We start from the raw sequence: 17,909 nt of genomic DNA, 5'->3' as shown, positions 1-17,909 counted from the left end.
TTCACACCCTTCCTCTCTCCCTCCTGCCTGCCTCAGTTCACACCCTTGGCACCTCTTGTGGCTCCCAGTCCTCAGTCAGGGATCCTACCATCTCCCCTCCATCTGCCACCAAAGTTACCCTTCATACAGATACCATGTTATCATCTACTTTTAAACTTTCAACGGTTCCCCATTTTCTATAAGACAAGTCAACTATGGCATACAGAAGTCATCATGATCTTCCTAAACTTTTTTCAGATCTATATTCTTCAGATCTCTTCCAGAAACCCTAACCATTCTGAACTAATTGTCACTCTCCAACTACACCAATGATTCTCCATGTTGTGTACCATCCTAGGGTCATGCAGCATACCTAGAACACCCATCTCTGCCTACTGAACATCTATCGTGACCCCGTTTAGATGTTAGCTCCTCTGTGATGTCTGCTCCAGAATATAAGCAATTGTAAATTTACCCGATCAAGGTAAAACCCTCTGGCTTAATGCTCCCACAGCGCTTTTCCTAGAGCATCTAGTGGGGGCTACAGCTAGCCCAGAAGAGGCTCTGTGCACATTAGGTAGAAGTGTTCCCCCCAGGCAGAGGCAGCTCTGTGTCAGACGATCAGACCTGCCGAGTGAAGTGTGGGCTGGTTTCATCTTGGTCAGGTTCTCCAATGCAATGAAAAGCCTTGTCCAGACGCACATGTTAGCCCTGAGAACGTATCACCGTTACCATGTTTGCCTTCTTGATGCCACAGTCTTCACCACCAGCTGGTGAGTTCCTGGAAGGCAGGTAGATTAATTAAACTTTGTACTCTCAGAATCTATGGCATAATGAGCTTGACAGATGTTGTCTGAATTGTTATTTTTTGGAATGAGAAGATATTCCAGAAGTTATCAAAGGGAGAACTCAAGTATATAAACGAGTACATAAGTCTTCTTTGCTGTGTAGTTTGGGGCAAGTACTTTGACTTCCTCATGCCCTCGTTTCCTCATCCACAATCTGGGGATGACAACAGCACCTCCCTCAGGGGTGTTGGCAGGCTCTCACGAGATAGTGTTGTAAAGTGCTTAGAGGAGCCCCAGCCCAGAGTATGCACTATGTAAGACCTGACTGTCATTATCGACACAGGGTCGATAAAGGAGCAGTCTGAGACGGATCTTGTAAAATTCGACAAGTAAGACAACTTTAGAGGAAGAATCTTTCTGTCTTGATTTTAAAAGACAGACAGACAGTGCAGTTTGTATAAAGATGTTACCATTCCTGTTAAAAGACTGAAGATGTTTTACTTAAGAGAGAATCATATTTTGGAATTTGGAAGGAGTTTAGAGGTAACCCAAACTGCTTTCCCACAGATAAAAGAATTGGGGGACGTGAACTTTCCACGGGTTCTTGTGTTCCTCCAACTGGCCCGTACCAAATGTCCAACCTCATCCCCTCATGTCCCCGCTCCCTGGCCCCCAATATTCTCCCTTCCACACGTGAAGCCCCCTCGTGGGCATCATGAGCTTTTCCCAGAATGCACTTTGCCTCTGCCTGGGATGGCTCTTCTTTGTGTCTCACTCACTTCTTCCTGTCAGCTGAGTAAACAGCTTCGTGCACATCCTGCAAGTCCCAGTTCGGTCGTTGTGTCTTCTCTGGGGCAGGCTTCCCTACTTCCTCAGGCCCTCCTCTGTTCCCAGAGCTCACTCGGTTCACACCTCTATGAACAGAGCACGCACCAGAGCAAAGGGCTCTGGATCCTCGCTGCCCAGGATTGAATCCCAGCTCTGCCACTTACGACCTGTGTTTCCTTCGCTCCTCTGTGTCTCAGTTGCTTTACCTATCAAATGTGAATAATAATGGGACCCACCTCATGTATTCACTCATTGAACAAATAGTCATTGGCTGCTTATTGTGTGTCAGGAGCTGTTCCAGGACCAGGAGTTATGTGGTGAACGGACAAAGTCCTTGCTGTCATGAGTTTACATTGAACGGAAGAGTCAAACCATTAAAATCAAATATCATCAAATATTATCATCATTCTAAGTGCCATGAAAAAACAGACAGCAGAGAAAGAGATGCAGAATGATCTGGGGGTGGTTGTTGCTTTCGAGAGGGGAGTCAGGGAAAGCCTCTTAGAGGAGGTGACATTTGATCAGACATGGGGGAAACAAGAGAGCGAGCCACACAGAAATCTGGCAGGAATACAGAGGAAACTTCATGTGCAAAGGCCCTGAGGCAGGAAGGGTGAGTTGAGGGTGGTGGATGAAAAGGCTAACAGGGCTACTACCAAGTCAGTGAAGCAGCGAGTGGGGGAAATGAGGCACTCCTTATTCTTAGCACCAAGACTTTCAGGTTTTTATCTCCTAAATGTTTCCCCAACCCATTTTTCCCTTCTCTTTATCCCTGATCTTGTATCTCATTATCCTTAATTTCTCTCCTTGCAGTGGACTCCCTTCAAAGCTGCCTCCATCCTGCTGAAGGAGGATCTAAATATGTAACTCTGACCCTATTATCCTCAGCTTTATACTTTTCCATGGACTGACTCAGCACTGCCTATAGAGTAAGTTCAAGGTACCTTAACATGTTGGACAAAGCCCTCTAAACCGAGCCCCTGCCTGGGTCTCCACTTCCCACCTTGTGCATGCGCTCCAGCCACACTGAAGTCCTTGCTCCCCAGGCAACGTATTTCTGGTCTCTATGCCTCACCTTAAGATATGTCCTTTCCCTAAAAACCATCCCCTCTTCCACGATTGTGCTTGGCTAACTCCACAGACAGCCTGGGCTCTGGAGTTCCTTTTCTCCTCTCATTATAACCTGGGGCAGCCGCAGTGCGACCACAGCACCACTTCCCAGGAATTGTTAAGATGATCTATGAGTCTGCCTCTCCTGTTAGCTTCTCTTTCTCTCAAGGGCAGGGAACTGGTTCTTAATCATGTTTCATCCCCAGGGCATGATCTGAGTTCTGGCCAAAAGCAGCTAAGCAAGGGCTGCCTTCGTCTCCTTTCTCCTGTTGCCAGCAAAGAACTCACTCCCTACTCTGGCCCTATGTCCCGGGCCCTCACCCCATAGCAGCCCTGTAAGGTTCTGTTCAGGTGAATGGGTTTCAAAAGATGCCTGACAATTTCCAAGATTCTTGCATCAGATGCATCCATAAAATCCAAAAAGACAAAATGTACAGCTCAGAAGGATAGATATCCGTATGTCTACCTGAGAAAAACAGGGAAGAATAGTTTAGAGTTTTAACTAATTTTAAAAGAAAATCAAATTCTTGAAGAAGCTGGCTTATTTTAAATGAATCCATTTCCATTGTTCAATCTCTAATTATTTAAACTGAAGGATCACCTGCCAAGTGTAATTTCCATACTTTTATTATACTTTTCTTGAGACTTAAAAATATAGTATAGGAGTTGTGAATAGATGCTAAGTCAATTCTTTTTCAAATTAACATATTATTTTCCTTATTTAAACATCCTTTTACATGAAGTTCAAAGTTCTACGTTCTGTTTGAAAATTAAATTGATTTTTTTAAAAGTCCTATGCACTTACAAAAAGTGGTTTTATACAGTTCTGTGCCCTAATCACCTAAAAAACATTTAACCTGGAGCTGAGACTAATCACCACAAACTCCCCCAAAAGCTTAGTAAGAACCAAGACCCAATGATGGTTGTGGAAAAGCCACTGTCCACCCAACACATAAACCAAAGATTGACTTAATACAGCCCTGGGGCAAACCTGCAAAATACTGAGTCCTTCCTATTCACAGCAGACGAGAGAGAAGCCTCCCTGAATTGTTTCTACCTTCTCTTCCTCCCCCAGAACCCTTCTCCATTATTTGACCTTGCCATCCCCTTCAGTGGATTCCATTACCTCTCAGATGCGATACAGGCCTCTTATGATCACCTAGACATGCCTTCCTCCTCAGGCCCCCATACACAGGAGCATCCTGAGCTCTCCACTTGGAAGGCATTTTCCTCCCTTGCTGGTCTGATGAATGCTTACGCACCCTTCCGAAATTAATTCAGATACCACCTGCTCAGTGAGCTCGGAGAAGAGCTCCCGGCTCCCTCCTCCTCCAGGCAGGGACAAGAGTGGCCTTCTTTGTGCTCTCAGCCAGCCCTGCACTTTCTAACCTCACTTGGATGAGTGTGATGAACATCGGTTTCCTAGACTACGAGCTCCCTGAGGGCAGGGACTGTGTTTATTCCTCTTTGTCTGCTCTGTGACTAACTCAGTGACTGTGTCTGTTGACTCACTGAGAGCTTGAGGCAGAGAGAAATGCTGCATGGGAGAGCAACTTCTCATCCCTTAAGGGTTCATGGAATGGAAACAAATTACTCCCAGGTTGGCAAATGGGGCAAGTTGGCTGAATTGCTGCAGCCAAAGCAGCCCTGATCTGACAATGCCTCCTCCAGAGGTCCGGCCACGGGGTGAGGACAGTGTCACTAAACTCTCAATCCCCAAAGTTGTGCCCTCACAACACCCATCCTATTCGTCAGGGACATTTAAGTTAAATGAGCTTAATCCAAAACAAAATGCTTTATTGAAAATCATTCCTTTCTGCTTCACCACAACAATTTAAAAGATCTGTATTTGTGCAAGCACTTTAACATTGGGAATAAACACGGAGGATAGCGGCGAAGGGCTTGTTTACGTGCCTTTACACCACCGTGGAAGGAAGACACAGTGCAGTTTACATTTATGCCATGTAAACCGCTATAGAACCAGATGTGGCTTACAAGGTACCTTGTAACTCATCTCCTCTAAGCAATAAAGCCTCTTTTTTCCTGGCAAAGGTTTGAAACACTTACTGCTGTTTTCTATCAGCAGATACAACAGATGGCTGGCACATGCCTGCTTTGCTAAATGAAATGGGCTCTCTGCAGAATCACTCTTTGATCCCTCGTGGCATGTCCACAACACCACGATGCAAATACCACAGCAGAGCAGAATCTCAAAATGAAAGGTTTAAAGCTGTGCTTTTGATAGGAGCACCTTCTTTAAAAAATGCCCATGATAGGTAAACATATTCGCATTCCCCTTTGAAAGCATGGGACAGGGGTCAAAAAATGAGGCATTTCCGCCATTTGGTGACAAAACCACTGCAAAGGTATGGAGGCAAACCCCGGGGGTGCGAAGGCATGCAAGCACTTGGGCTGTGATCACCAAAACAATCATAACTCCATTAGGAAAAAATGGGGACAGTACACAATAGGGGATTGAAATAATAACAGTCATAAGTGTTACCATAACTTCAGAGTTGGAAGGAGGTGTTCAAGGGTTGTGGCAGTTCCTTTGAAGACTGAGAGGAGGCACTTGAATGAAAATTCACCCTCTATTGTTTTTCTTTGATTTTCGTCAAGGAGAGAAAGGAAGGAAACAATATTTTAATACAGGTCTCCTTCACTCAACCAGTCCAATGGGAAACCTGAGGCTGCCAACTGCAGCCTACTTGATGGATCTGGGGTTACGTAAGATTAAACACTACATTGCAAAAACAAGCTGTCTGGAGCTTAGGGGCATTTTAATGACAGAACTGGATTATCTAGTTGATGTTACAGAAACACGTAAGTAGAGTGATTCTATTTTTTTAAAAAATGCTCAAAAATGGGAGCCAGTTGGCAGGAAAATGGCCTGTTTCTGACTTCTCTTTTTTCCTTGATTTAAAGCTGAATTTGGATGCTTCTGACTGGAACCATTCACAAAGATAACACTATCCAGGCAGAGTTCTTGAGCTTTCCTTATACTTGATTTTGTATTATCATTGTTATTATTTCTGGCAGTTTTCAATAATTCAAGAATTCTTTTAATTGATAAGGAGCTGGTAAGGATTATGAATACATTTATAATTAACCCTACATGTTGTAAAACATTTCACTTGATATATTGTATCTTCAGTATATCTAAAATTTTCTCTTTTCAGTGGTCATATGTAAAACAAAGGAGCCTGTTTCTGCAGTTTAACCCAATAAAGTCAGTTTTTCCATGATATAGACATGACCACCCACTTCCCCAGGGCAGCAGACAAAATTCTCTCTTCCTTTCCTGTATCCACAGCAACATTTTTAAGTTTTGTTTTAAAATATCTTGAAATTGAGAAAAATGAAGCTACACCACTGACTTCTAGTGGTTATAAGAATTCTGACCACTGAACATGATAAAAAGCTTATTGTAAGTCTGGACCTATTGGTATAGATGGTTAGGGCTTGCTTAGTTATCCAGGAGGTGGGTTTGAAATTAATATTGGCCGGTTATCTCCACCCAGAGAATTTCTATTCCGTAGACACCATTTTCCCCCCGATCCCTGCCAACCATCTCAGAAATCCAGGCATTTGGTCACAAGAAGGTTGGAAAACCAGTATAGATGGCTCAGCATAAATCCATCACCACTGCTAAAAAAAGCCAACATCAAAAGAGATACCCTGCGAACTGGGTCCACAGTAACTCAGCATCTCTATGCAGGGGCTAGAATAGATTATAAGCTATTAAGATCAAGTCTATATGACCTTTATAAATAAAGATTTATTTATGTGATCTAAAAAAATAAAAATTTTCAGCCTTATACCAAATTGGTTCATATTCAAATCAGCAGTAGTGTCCTAAGATTAGAATTCAGGTTTGTCTAACAAAGCTTCTCATTAAAGCTTATTTGAAAGCTATTACATTTAGAAAGGGTTATTTTCCAAACAAGATGTTTAATTAGCATGTAGTTTAAAAACCAAAATGGTTGCTCACGCCCCCTACATCGTCTCAAATTTAGGGAAAAATTAGAATAAAGGAATATCAGCTATTAAAAATTATATATAGTAATAAAGAGTATTTTCCCTTAATTACTAAAAATCCTTTAAACATAAGCCTCTTTAGGGGAATTCTTCTCTCATCTAAAACCCTTGAGAAGGAGTATGTCAGAAAATGAGTATTTAAAATGGGAGATAAAATGGAGACAGGATTTTCCATGGAAATTGAGGATTTCAGGGGGAAGAAGAGGGCAGGTAATCAGATTTCAGGCAGGAAAGCCTTCCAAAGCAGATTTTGGGGATTTCAAAAGAAACAGGCAAGCGAGAATCAGATAAGAATTAGTGAATTCTTTGGGCTTCATAGTTATGATCAGCCATGAAAACCATTTATTTGCCCACTTTGTTGAGTGATGTGTCGTGCAAAAATGACACTGGAGAATAAATATAAGAGAACTATTTATAATACAGAACAGTATACAATTTTAAACTCTAAAGTACAACTTTTACACACATTTAATGTAAAATGATTTTTAAAATGACAAATCAGTACACCTTCACTGTGGAAAACCCAAAACATCATATATGCAGACGTAACTAATGTTAACACCTTAGAAGATCAGACCTTTGTTCCTATGTCTGCTTACATATTTCGCAAAGGAATAAACCAGGATACACTATTACAGACTATTGGCTTAATTTGTTATGAACATCTTTCCATGGCATCAAGTAGACGTCTAGAATATTCTATTAATGCTTCACTGCATTCTCCTACCACTATCGCTAGACCTGTAGGTTCTACCCATGTTTTATTTTCTTTTATAAATAGCCTGCTGAGGAACAATCTTGCACCTACATTTGCATTCATATCCATGATTATTTCATTAGGATGAGTCTCTGGAAATAAAATTTCCCAGTCAAAGGATCTACATCAAGCCTTTTGCCCTCAAGAGTCAAATTTTCCTGCAAAAAGGCTAAGCTAGGCATTGGCCACATATGAGTGTGCATAATTCTCCACACACTAAAAACACTTTTAAAAAACTTGACCAACTTGCTGTGGGGAAATGGATTTCACTGTAATTTCTATTTGCATTTGTTTGAAGTAGAACATGAAAGTTCTTTTAAATGGCCCCAAGAACACCTTCGGCTACTGGACTAACAATCTACTGGAAGGAGATGACACCGACTGCCTCTACTTGGTCTTCAACCCCAAAGTTATTCTAACTTTCTCCACGTCTTGCCAAAACTCTTGAATATTAAGTTTAAAATTTCACGAATCAGTTATGTGTTTTGCTTGTGCTGAAATCCCTAAATGTTTGATATTATTTGGATGAACTAACTAGATAATGGAACGAACTTCTCATCTTCCATGTAGATGTTCTGATGTGGTTTGGCTTTAGCCAGAGACGCCTTTCAAAAGAATTAGTTGGTATTGAAGTCATTATTTTTCCCAACTTCAAAATTTCCATGCATTTCAAAAATTATGGTGCTGGAATCACGTAACTTTATTGAGTAAAATCAGTCAAATTTAATTTTTTTAAAAGATTGGCACCTGAGCTAACATCTGTTGCCAATCTTCTTCTTTTTATTTCTTCTTCTTCTCCCCAAAGACCCCCAGTAAGTAGTTGTATATTCTAGTTGTAGGTCCCTCTGGCTCTCCTATGTGGGACACTGCCTCGGCATGGCTTGATGAGTGGTGCTAGATCCGTGCCCAGGATCTGAACCCGGGAAACCCCGGACCACCTGAGCAGAGCAAGCAAACTTAAGCACTTGGCCATGGGGCTGGCCCCGAAACAATATTTTAAAACATCTTGCTGTTTGGTATTCTGTAGCTCCTACCCCATCCCTCCTTGCCCCCACTAAGAAAAACAGACCCAGATTTCATGCAGTTTCCTGTGAGAACCTCCCCAGAGCAACCTGAGCACAGAGAGCAAGATAACTGAGGTGCTAACATTGTCTTGTATGATGAGACAATCCACATGGGTAATCAACAACACTGAAACAGGAGAGAAAAAGACGCTAGAAGCTTCATCTCCATGCCAATTCCACCATCTTCTCTAATTCCTTACAAGAAATATTCCTGAGATTGTGTGATACAGATCCATTCTGCACTCAACAATATGCCAATGTTTGCAAACACGTGCTGTGCTATAAAGCATATGGGGAGATAACATGGAATTTAAGCCTTTGCTTCAAATTCCAATCTTCAGAAGACAAACTCATATGAAAAATAAATAGATAAATAAATAAACAAGAGCTATTGACCTTTTCTGCTTCTCCTACAGTTACCAAACCCTTTCTGCTGGGAGGTGGGGTTGCAAGTCAAGCTACCTCCTAATGGTTCTTATGAATCCATGGAAGTAGAGGTAAAGCAAATGCTCTTTTTAAAAACACAGAATTAATATTGACCCCATCTGACAAGTGGTCACACACAAATCAATAGATTGAGGTGAAAAGAAAAGGAAATTTAAAAAAGACTATTCATTGACTTATTACTGATTTCACAATATTCCAAAATTAATTGTCCACAAAGTATCTATGAAGAGGGAATTGTAGGAAGAAAAGAAAGAATCTCCTGATACAGCAATAGGAGCCTCAGCAAACTTATCTGCAAAATGGGGGTATTAGAATAGATGACCTTCCTGTTAGGAACTTTGGTAAATGCAAAACATTTATTTTTTTTTATGACAATGGAAGTGTTGAAGGGTCTAGATTTGATCAACTTTAGAAAAGAAAAATGAGACAACAGACCTAAGGGAAAAAAGGCAGCTAAATGGTCATGCCTACACTATAATAGGTAACTAGAGGGAACCAAAGTGGTTTCTCAATTCAAAATAGTTACTTTTTTTTTGTTTTGGTGAGGAAGATTGCCACTGAGCTAACATCTGTGCCAATCTTCCTCTATTTTGTATGTGGGATGCTGCCACAGCATGGCTTGATGAGTAGCATGTAGGTCCGTGCCCCGGAGCCAAACCCACAAGGTGGGTCACCAAAGCAGAAGATGCAAACTTAAGCAGTGTGCCACCAGGTGGCCCCTCAAGTGAAAACAATTACTTCTTACAGTATTTTCTGGATCACATTCTTCATGAAAATAGCCATGTAAGGAATTTTAGAATAAAAAAGACCCGAAAATGTGATTTTAATCATAATTACAATGATTTTCATAGTAGACACATTTTACCAACTAATGAGCAAAAGAATTTATTACTTACCCTTTGTCCTCTAGAGTAAATTCTCCAGTTGCACAAAAGAAATTAAACTCACTAAACATTTCTTCTCCCTTTTTCCCCAAAGATAGAGGTCATTTACGTGATACTGAAATTGTACGAAAGGTAACATACAAAAGATGCTAATGTGTTAAGAAATCAAAGGAATGCTTCTTCATAAAAATATATTGGAGTTTTCTTTTTCCATATGAAAGTAAAATAGTAACTTAAAAAAAGATCAATAGCCTGGAATGTTTTACAAACGTTCTTATATGACACTTTTTGATTCTGTGAATTTCTACCAGAAATATATAGCGCTCACACTGTTCCAGTGAATAACATTCAACATACGAATATTTTCAAATGCACAATGTGAAAAACACTTACAGACTTTAAAATTTGTTGTAAAGTATAACGTCATAAGTGATTAGTATATACTATGGAAAAAAGAGTCTTTTAAACATTACATTAAATTTTAATGTAAATGATCACAGAAAGAAGTGATGTTGGTATTTCAGGTCTTTCTATTTCCAGCAACCTGATGACACTGAGTCTTATCAAGACGGTGAGCTTAGGCACACTGCCCACCTTTTTCTTTTGGGAATCCTTAATTTACGTGACACGTTTAAATAAATGGGAGCTAATTCTTTATTTGCTTTGGAGATCAGATGAGATGTGTACCAGACTACACAATATACGGTGCTACTTCCACCCGCCATCAGACAGCGGAAATATTAAAGGTAATTTTCTCCGCCCTTTCTGGTTATCAGAACTTACCTGCCCTGCGGCTTGCCAGGTAAAATTCATGGAATGGATATTGACAGGAATAGCTGGCATTCTCTGTTGTGCTTTTCTGAAATCATGTGTAAAAGGGGCCATTTTTCCCTCTGAAACAATCAAGATATCTTCTTCAAATCCTGGTTTAAAAAAAATAAGCGAAACTCTCAAACTAGGTGGACTTAAAAGAATCCAAATGAGAAACTGCATGCAAAATGAACACCAAAGAATTAGTATGGCTCATTTCTTTTCACAAAGCACCTGCCTTGCTACCAACTAATGTTCCTCTGTATGTGATAAGAATGATGCCAACAGGCACACGCTTTCAGGGAAAAGGAGTGGACACGGAGTGGACTGGTCTTAAATGTTGGGTCCCCCTAAAAACGTAGGGTTGTAGAAACTAGCAACAGCGTAATCAGAACACTGGCGCAGCTTTGGTTTCCTGGGAGAGAAGTTTATACGCTTTCAGATGGAAAATAGCTAATTAAAACGGGGGTTGTAATCTTGGAAATTAAGTTTTAAAACATACTAAATGCATTCATCTCTCTCTCTTCAGCGGAAGCTGGAGACAGAGGGAAGACACGGGCAGGGCAAGGCGCCGCGCGCGGACCTTACCTATGAGCACTCTCGCCTGGTGAGCGTCGATCCACAGGTACAGGCTCTCCTCCCGCGGCGGCTCCACCTCCGCCCGCAGCACCAGCAGGCACCGAAGGATGCTCCAGAGCCGGAGCGCGGCGGCGGGGAAGGCGCTTCTCCGCGCCATGCTGCTCCGCACCCCTGTGCTGGTGGCTGTCGCCGCTGAAACCCCCTCCGCCGCACCTCCCCAACCTGCAGCCCTGAAGTTCTCCCTCAGCCCGAGCTGTTCCCGCTTCGACGGCTGAGCGTGTAGCCGTCGGGATCGGAGGCGAGAGCGCCCGGGGGCGCGGGAGGAGGAGGGCGGGGAAGAGCGCGCGAGCGGGGCGCGGGGCGAGCGGGGCCGGCGGAGGCGCGGGACTGGCAAGGCGGGAGATGCCAGCACACACGGCGAGGCCAACAGCCGGAGGGTTAAATACGGCGGGAGGGGGAGAGCGGGAAGGGCGGGCGCCAGCGAGGGCCGAGCCCAGCGGCCGCCGCTGAGGGGTGCCGGGGGCGCGGGGCGGGGCGGCGCGGGGCGCGGGGCGAGCGAGCGGAGGGGGCGTGCTGGGGGCGCTCAGCGGGTCCCCGGGGACGCCGCTCGCCTCTGCTTCCTGCCGGGAGAGGCCGGGGTAGGGGGCGGGGGGGGCACGGTAACGGTGAACTGACGTCGCGGGGCTTGACTGAGCGCAGATGATGACGATGACGATGCTGATGGCCGTGTCTACCCCGGCGCTAACTGAAGACGCGTGTGCCTCTTCTTCTCCCTTCCCGCCGCTGTCATTGCGCTCTCTGCAAGCCTGTGCTCTCGCACCCGCGCTACGCCGGCACTTGGCGCGTCCCCAGGCGTTTAAAACCCGAGACTCCCCGGTCCAGTGGGGCCTGCGGGCAGGCACGCGGCGTGGCTCGGCGCAGGGCTCTCCTTGCGCACTTGTCAGACCCCAGGGAGCTGCTCCGACCCGTGGGGAGGCTCGTCTCCCTGCTCACGCAGCAGCGCCACCAAGAGCTCCCTGAGCTCTGGATGACAGGCGGACCCGACCTCGTGGGGTTAGGGCTGACAAAGTCGTGAATATCTTCATATTTGCTGGTGTTTCAAGAAATTTGGAGGCCCGCAGCGCTGACCCTGAAATCGCAGACGCTTTAGGGCAAGACCACGGCTCCGGCCTTGCCTGTGGGAAGTGTAGTTGGCTGGCAGTGGGCTGCAGTCGAACACACCCACCCGACCCTTGCAGAAAGGACTTTACGTGCCCCCTGCCTAATCCCTTGGACGCGCAAAGAAAACAGAAGCAAAATGTTTCTTAAAAACTTAGGAAGATGTCAGACTCAGAAAAGTGTTGTTTACCGCTCTTTGTTCTTTAGCACCCAGATGCTGCGACAGATGCCCCAAGGGATCGAGGTTCTGGGGCTAGGCATGGTGCTTCACTCAGTCCTTTGTGGAGTAGCGGACCCCTCGAGGGAAAAACAGACAGGAACAGCAGAAGAGAAGCTGAACACGTGCGTGCCTTCGCTTACATAAACGTCAGGTCATGAAAAGTTAGGAAAGAGAACAGAATATGCATTTGCAGTTACGAAATATTTTCAGCTGAACAACTGTTGATCTTTAAAAAGATAAGAAATCTAACTACGACTGATTTGAACTTGCAGTGTCTTCATTTGAACAGGACTTTTAAGTGCTTACTTAATCTTCACAAGTGTTTCAAGTAGGCACCATCATTATTCCCATTTTACTGATGGGAAAGGTCCAGGGAGTTGGCTGGTTACCCGGCTGTAAGGGGCAGAGTCAGGTTCCAGTCCCAGCCACTCTGATTTCAAAGCCTATCCTCTTACCCACTAGACCGCATACTGAGAAGTACGTCGTGATTAAGTCTGTTTGCATCCAAAGCTTCATAGCCATTCTTCCTTTAAAATAATCATATTAACCTTTTTTCAAAGATTTCATTAGTTTTTATTTCAGTGAATATTCATTTATATAATGTATTCGTATACAGTGGGCAACCTTTAAAGCACTTTAGCCTTGTCATGCCAACCGTCTCCCAGCTAAAGACAGTAATTTCACAACACCAGAGACAGTTTCTTTTACTCCAGAAAATGTGGTTTTAATTGAAGATTTTTTTTCCCCTTCAAGATCGCTCAAATCCCTATGGCTCTTGGTGCAAGGACGCCCTCTACAGGTTGTTCTAATCAAATGCTAATTGAGTACTATCTTTCATGAAATTTACTATTTCGTAGAGAAAAAGAGGGACGAAATTTTCTCCTAATTCAACTTCCTCTGAATGAGGTTCTTCCGCAGTAATTGAATTTGGTGTTGATAATAATGGTAATACATCTTGCTGTAAGGATTTTTCCTTTCCAGAATGGTTGGTCTCTGTTCACTTTTCCCCAGCAGTGGACACTCAGAAAAATTATATTTTATGATCTAGAAAAATGTTACTTAAAAAATGTTGGATTTGAGCTCTTCTGTTTTTTAAAGGGAAAGAAGAAATATATGTTATGTTGTACACCAGTCAGCGACTTTCAAGAATAACAGTGTGTATTTTTGGAGGTGGGAATGTCCATGTAGGAGTTGAATCAGGCTTGACTCTCCCTTCTGTTGTTAAGGAGCAAAGTGGCTTTTTCATTTAGAATTGTCATGTTTTTAAATTCCTCTACTCAAATAAAAATGTAACAATATTTATTTGCACATGTTAAAAATTCGGAAATAATCTGCTAGGAGCTATTACACATCAACGTCCTTTAGTTTGAAAATTCTGCCATTTATTTTCCAGTCCATTATCCTTCCTTTCCTTGTATAATTCATTCTCATCAATTACATTTGCAGGTAGCTTCATTTATTTGTTCATTAACTCATTCAGTCATTCAACAAAGATTTATTAAACACCTACTTTGTGCAAGACGCTGTCCTAGAAACTACAGGAAAGACAGAGGCAGTGAAAAACATCACAAAATTCCATGTGAGACAAAACATGCTCGCAGCCCTTGAAGACCATTGGAGCTATTACAATCAGTAAGACAAGTACCCAAGTAACCATAATACAAGGCAGAATATGGTGATGGTCGACAAGACAGAAGGACTGGAAATTCAAAGAAGAAATCTCATAGCTGGGGTTCTGAAAGTTTTTTAGTTATTCTTTCATTCAAAAAACATTGACTAAGTGTCTTATGTGTGCACTGTACAGGCACAGGGGATAGAACGGCAGGTGAAAAGACAGCCTCTGCTCTTGAACTCTCAGTCTAACAGGGGAGAGTGTTAAGAATGAACAATAGAGAGGGATGAATGCCACGATGGGGACATGCACAGAGTATTTTGGGACTTGAAGGAAAGTCCCCGAATGCAGACTGGGTTCTAGGAAGATTTCCTAGGGTCCAGGGCACTTGAGCAAGCAGTCTTGAAGGTTAAAGAGGAATTGAACATGCAAGGGAGGCAGACAAGGGATGTCCAGCACAGAGAGAAGCAATAGCCAAGAACAAAGAGATGAGAGAAAGAATGGTGCTAGCCAGGATCCGCAGGTGCTGACCTGCAAGGTGATGAGCCTGGAGTCGGGAAGCTCGGGAGCAGCTGGACGAGGCCAAAAAGGTAGGTAGGAGTTGGTTATGGAAGATTGTGCTGAGAAGAATCCCAAATAATTTATGGAGAGACACTGTCCTCCAGGAGGTGGAGCATCACCCCCATTGCGTAAGTGTGGGCTGTGCATGACGACTTCCCGTCATAGCGTTCAGTATGGAAAGAGGGGGGAGAGAGTAACTTTACAGTGGAGAGACCCAACAAACATTACCTCGCTTCGGTGATCAAGGTCGACATCAACAGTGATAAGGCACGTTGACAGCATGTACCCTTGATATCACGTGATGAGGATGGCACCTTACCTCTGTGGACGTCTCCTGAAAACCCATAACCTGTGTCTAATCATGAGAAAAAGAGCAGGAAAAAAACAGTTGAGGGACCTTCTACCAAATACCTGACCAGTAATCTTCAAAACTGCCAAGGTCATCAAAACAAGGAAAGTCTGAGGAACTGTCACAGCCAAGAGGAGCCTAAGGACACATGACATCTAAATGTAATGGGATATCCTGGAGGAGATCCTGGAACAGATAAAAACCAAGGAAATCTGAATAAGCTGTTAATAATGACTCATTAATTGTGACAAATATGCCATGCTAATGTAAAATGATAATAATAGGGAAAGCTGGGTGTGGGGTATATGGCAACTCTCGGCACTATCTTTGCCATTTTTCTGTAAATCTAAAACTGTTCTAAAAATAAAGTTTATTTTTAAAAATAAAAAGTAAAGACTTAGCTACATACAAAAACATTCAGCTGTTGGCATTTGAAAATCGGAAGATTTCTCGTAAAAATTTGGATTTCTAGCTTCTCAGGGCTTTTTCTGGCTTCTTGTGGCTTTTTCGAGGAAAATTTAGGGATCTGACAATATTCTTTCCTTACAAGGAGCTGTGTGTGAGTGGTGAGTGGTGAGTGCAAGCAGTGGAATGGGCAGTGTTGTGAGCAACGGTGTGAGTGGTGGTGCGAGTCGTGGCAGTCATTCAAAGAGGGCTACTGCTCCTCACTTCTTGCGGTTACAACACTCTTCTACCCAGCCTGCTTCACTCATTCACTTGACTTGCTGGGCTTCTGTGGGCTTCTGAGTTTGCTCCTCGTGGAGGAGAGGCCCTGGGTCAGCGAGGGGGAAGGTGCTTGAGGGGGCTGGAGCCAACCCTCATCCTGAAGTGTGGTTGTGTGGGAACAAGGGCAAAGCCTGCCGTAGAGGGGGATCTCATCAGTGCCGGGCCAGCTGCCTTTCTACTGGCCACTTGGCCTCATGGTCTCAGCCGGAGTTACCTTGGGGACTACAGGTGTTGGGACTGAGACTGGGGCACGTCAGCCACACCCTGAGCTGAGTTTGGAGAAGGAGAACAGGCAGTCTGTAGCATGCTGGTGTGGGAAGGGAGCCCCGAGATGGTATGTGGACAGAGCAGGTTGCAAAGCATTATTTTTAATGTGGTCCTGTTTCTAAAAAACAAACAAGCTATAGAGAGAAATTACATGTATATAAAACTTTGCATAGAAAATGTCTACAAGGTTACATACCAAAATATTTCCAGGGGCTATCCATGGGGAGTGGGGCTAGGACTAAGGAATGGTTTTCACTTTATGTCCAAATATTTCCTGATTTTTTTTAAAAAAGAGCAGATGCTCTTGTAATTAAAAAACATTTTGAAGAAGAGAGAAAGGTCGTTTCTTTCCTGCTTCAGTCAGTTTCTCCCAAAGTAGGCAGCTGTCACCACCCTGGGCCAGCACTTCTTGCCATGCGGCTTGCATACGTTATCACTTAAGATCTGTACATCACAACACATGACAGCTCATTACCGAGGCTCAGCACAGCGTGAGTGTTCCTCATGCTCCCAGCCACACTCTTGCTCTTCCCTCCTCTCATGATGGCATTGTCAGGCGACCTGGCATATCTTGTCTTCCACAAACCATATCCATCATTTTCTGTTCATCCATGCAGTTTCATCTCAATGACATCGAACAGAGCTATACTTTTTTTATGATAGGGGAGAAAAGGGAAAACAATTTTATTGCTCAATATTAGAGGAATGGAAAACAAATTAAAATACTTTCATAGGATGAAATATTATTGAACTATTAAAATTGATGTTCTGACATGTATTCAACCATGAAACTATCATCACAATCAAAATAATGTATATTATCCATCACTCCCAAAAGTTTAATGAATCATACACTTCAAATACATGCAGTTTATTATATGTCAACTGTATTTCATCAAATTTGTTTAAAAATTTTTTCAAGAAATAAAAAACGTGGTTTTATCCAGACACAAAAAGCACTAACCATAAAAGAAAAAATTGGTAAATTGGACTATATTAAAGTCAGGAACTTTTTTTATTAAAAGATAACATTGAGAATGAAAAGATAAGCCATAGAGAGGGAGAAGATACTTGGGTGCGTGGGACTCATCCTAAATATATAATTTCTACAAATCCATAAGAAAAAGGACAAATAATCCAGTAGAAAAGTGGGCAAGAGGCTTCAGGAAAGAGCATACCTAGGCGGTGAATTAACACACGAAAACCTACTCAACTTCATTCGCCATCAGAGAAACGTGAATTAAAACCACAGTGAGAAACCAATTCACACCCATCAGAATGGTTAAAATGAAAAAAGAAAGAATATATAAAGTCGGTGAGGATGTCAAGCATATACTGCTGGCAAAAATGTAAATTGCTACAATCATTTTGGAAAAACATTTGGAACTACCTACCAAGGCTCAGCTCAGAGATTCCGCTCCTAGGGCAAAGCCTAGCAAAACAATGTGTGTCATCCAAAGACGTTTATAAAAGCACGATCTATCTTGGCCCCCAAATGGAAACAACCCAAATTTCTATTGACTGTGGAATGACTTAATACATTATTATTTATATAAAAGGGGCTTTAGGGTGCTTGTAATGTTTTGTTTCTTGATCTGGATGTCAGCCACACAGGAACGATTATTTTGTGAAAATTCATTAAGTTGCAAACTTATGATTTATGCACTTTTCTACATGTGTTATATTTTAATAAAACACTTACTAAAGATTATTATATCATATAAAAAACAAA

The 17,909-nt window shown here is 42.8% G+C and overlaps 1 protein-coding gene across 1 annotated transcript in view; it reads right to left on the bottom strand.

Annotated features, from left to right (window-relative positions):
• Positions 1–11,568, bottom strand: part of WIF1 (WNT inhibitory factor 1) — a 64,453-nt gene extending 52,885 nt beyond the window's left edge. The window contains exons 1-2 of the mRNA XM_046649233.1: positions 11,294–11,568; positions 10,679–10,818 (exon numbers count right to left, since the gene is read on the bottom strand). Coding sequence (XP_046505189.1) covers positions 10,679–10,818; positions 11,294–11,441 — 288 coding nt within the window. The 5' untranslated portion in view covers positions 11,442–11,568. The remainder of the gene's footprint in view (positions 1–10,678; positions 10,819–11,293) is intronic.
• Positions 11,569–17,909: the final 6,341 nt, after the last annotated feature.

This window comes from Equus quagga, chromosome 1 (assembly GCF_021613505.1).
Source record: "Equus quagga isolate Etosha38 chromosome 1, UCLA_HA_Equagga_1.0, whole genome shotgun sequence".
In the NCBI taxonomy this organism is placed as follows: Eukaryota; Metazoa; Chordata; class Mammalia; order Perissodactyla; family Equidae; genus Equus; species Equus quagga.
This window is presented reverse-complemented; position numbering and strand designations above follow the sequence as displayed.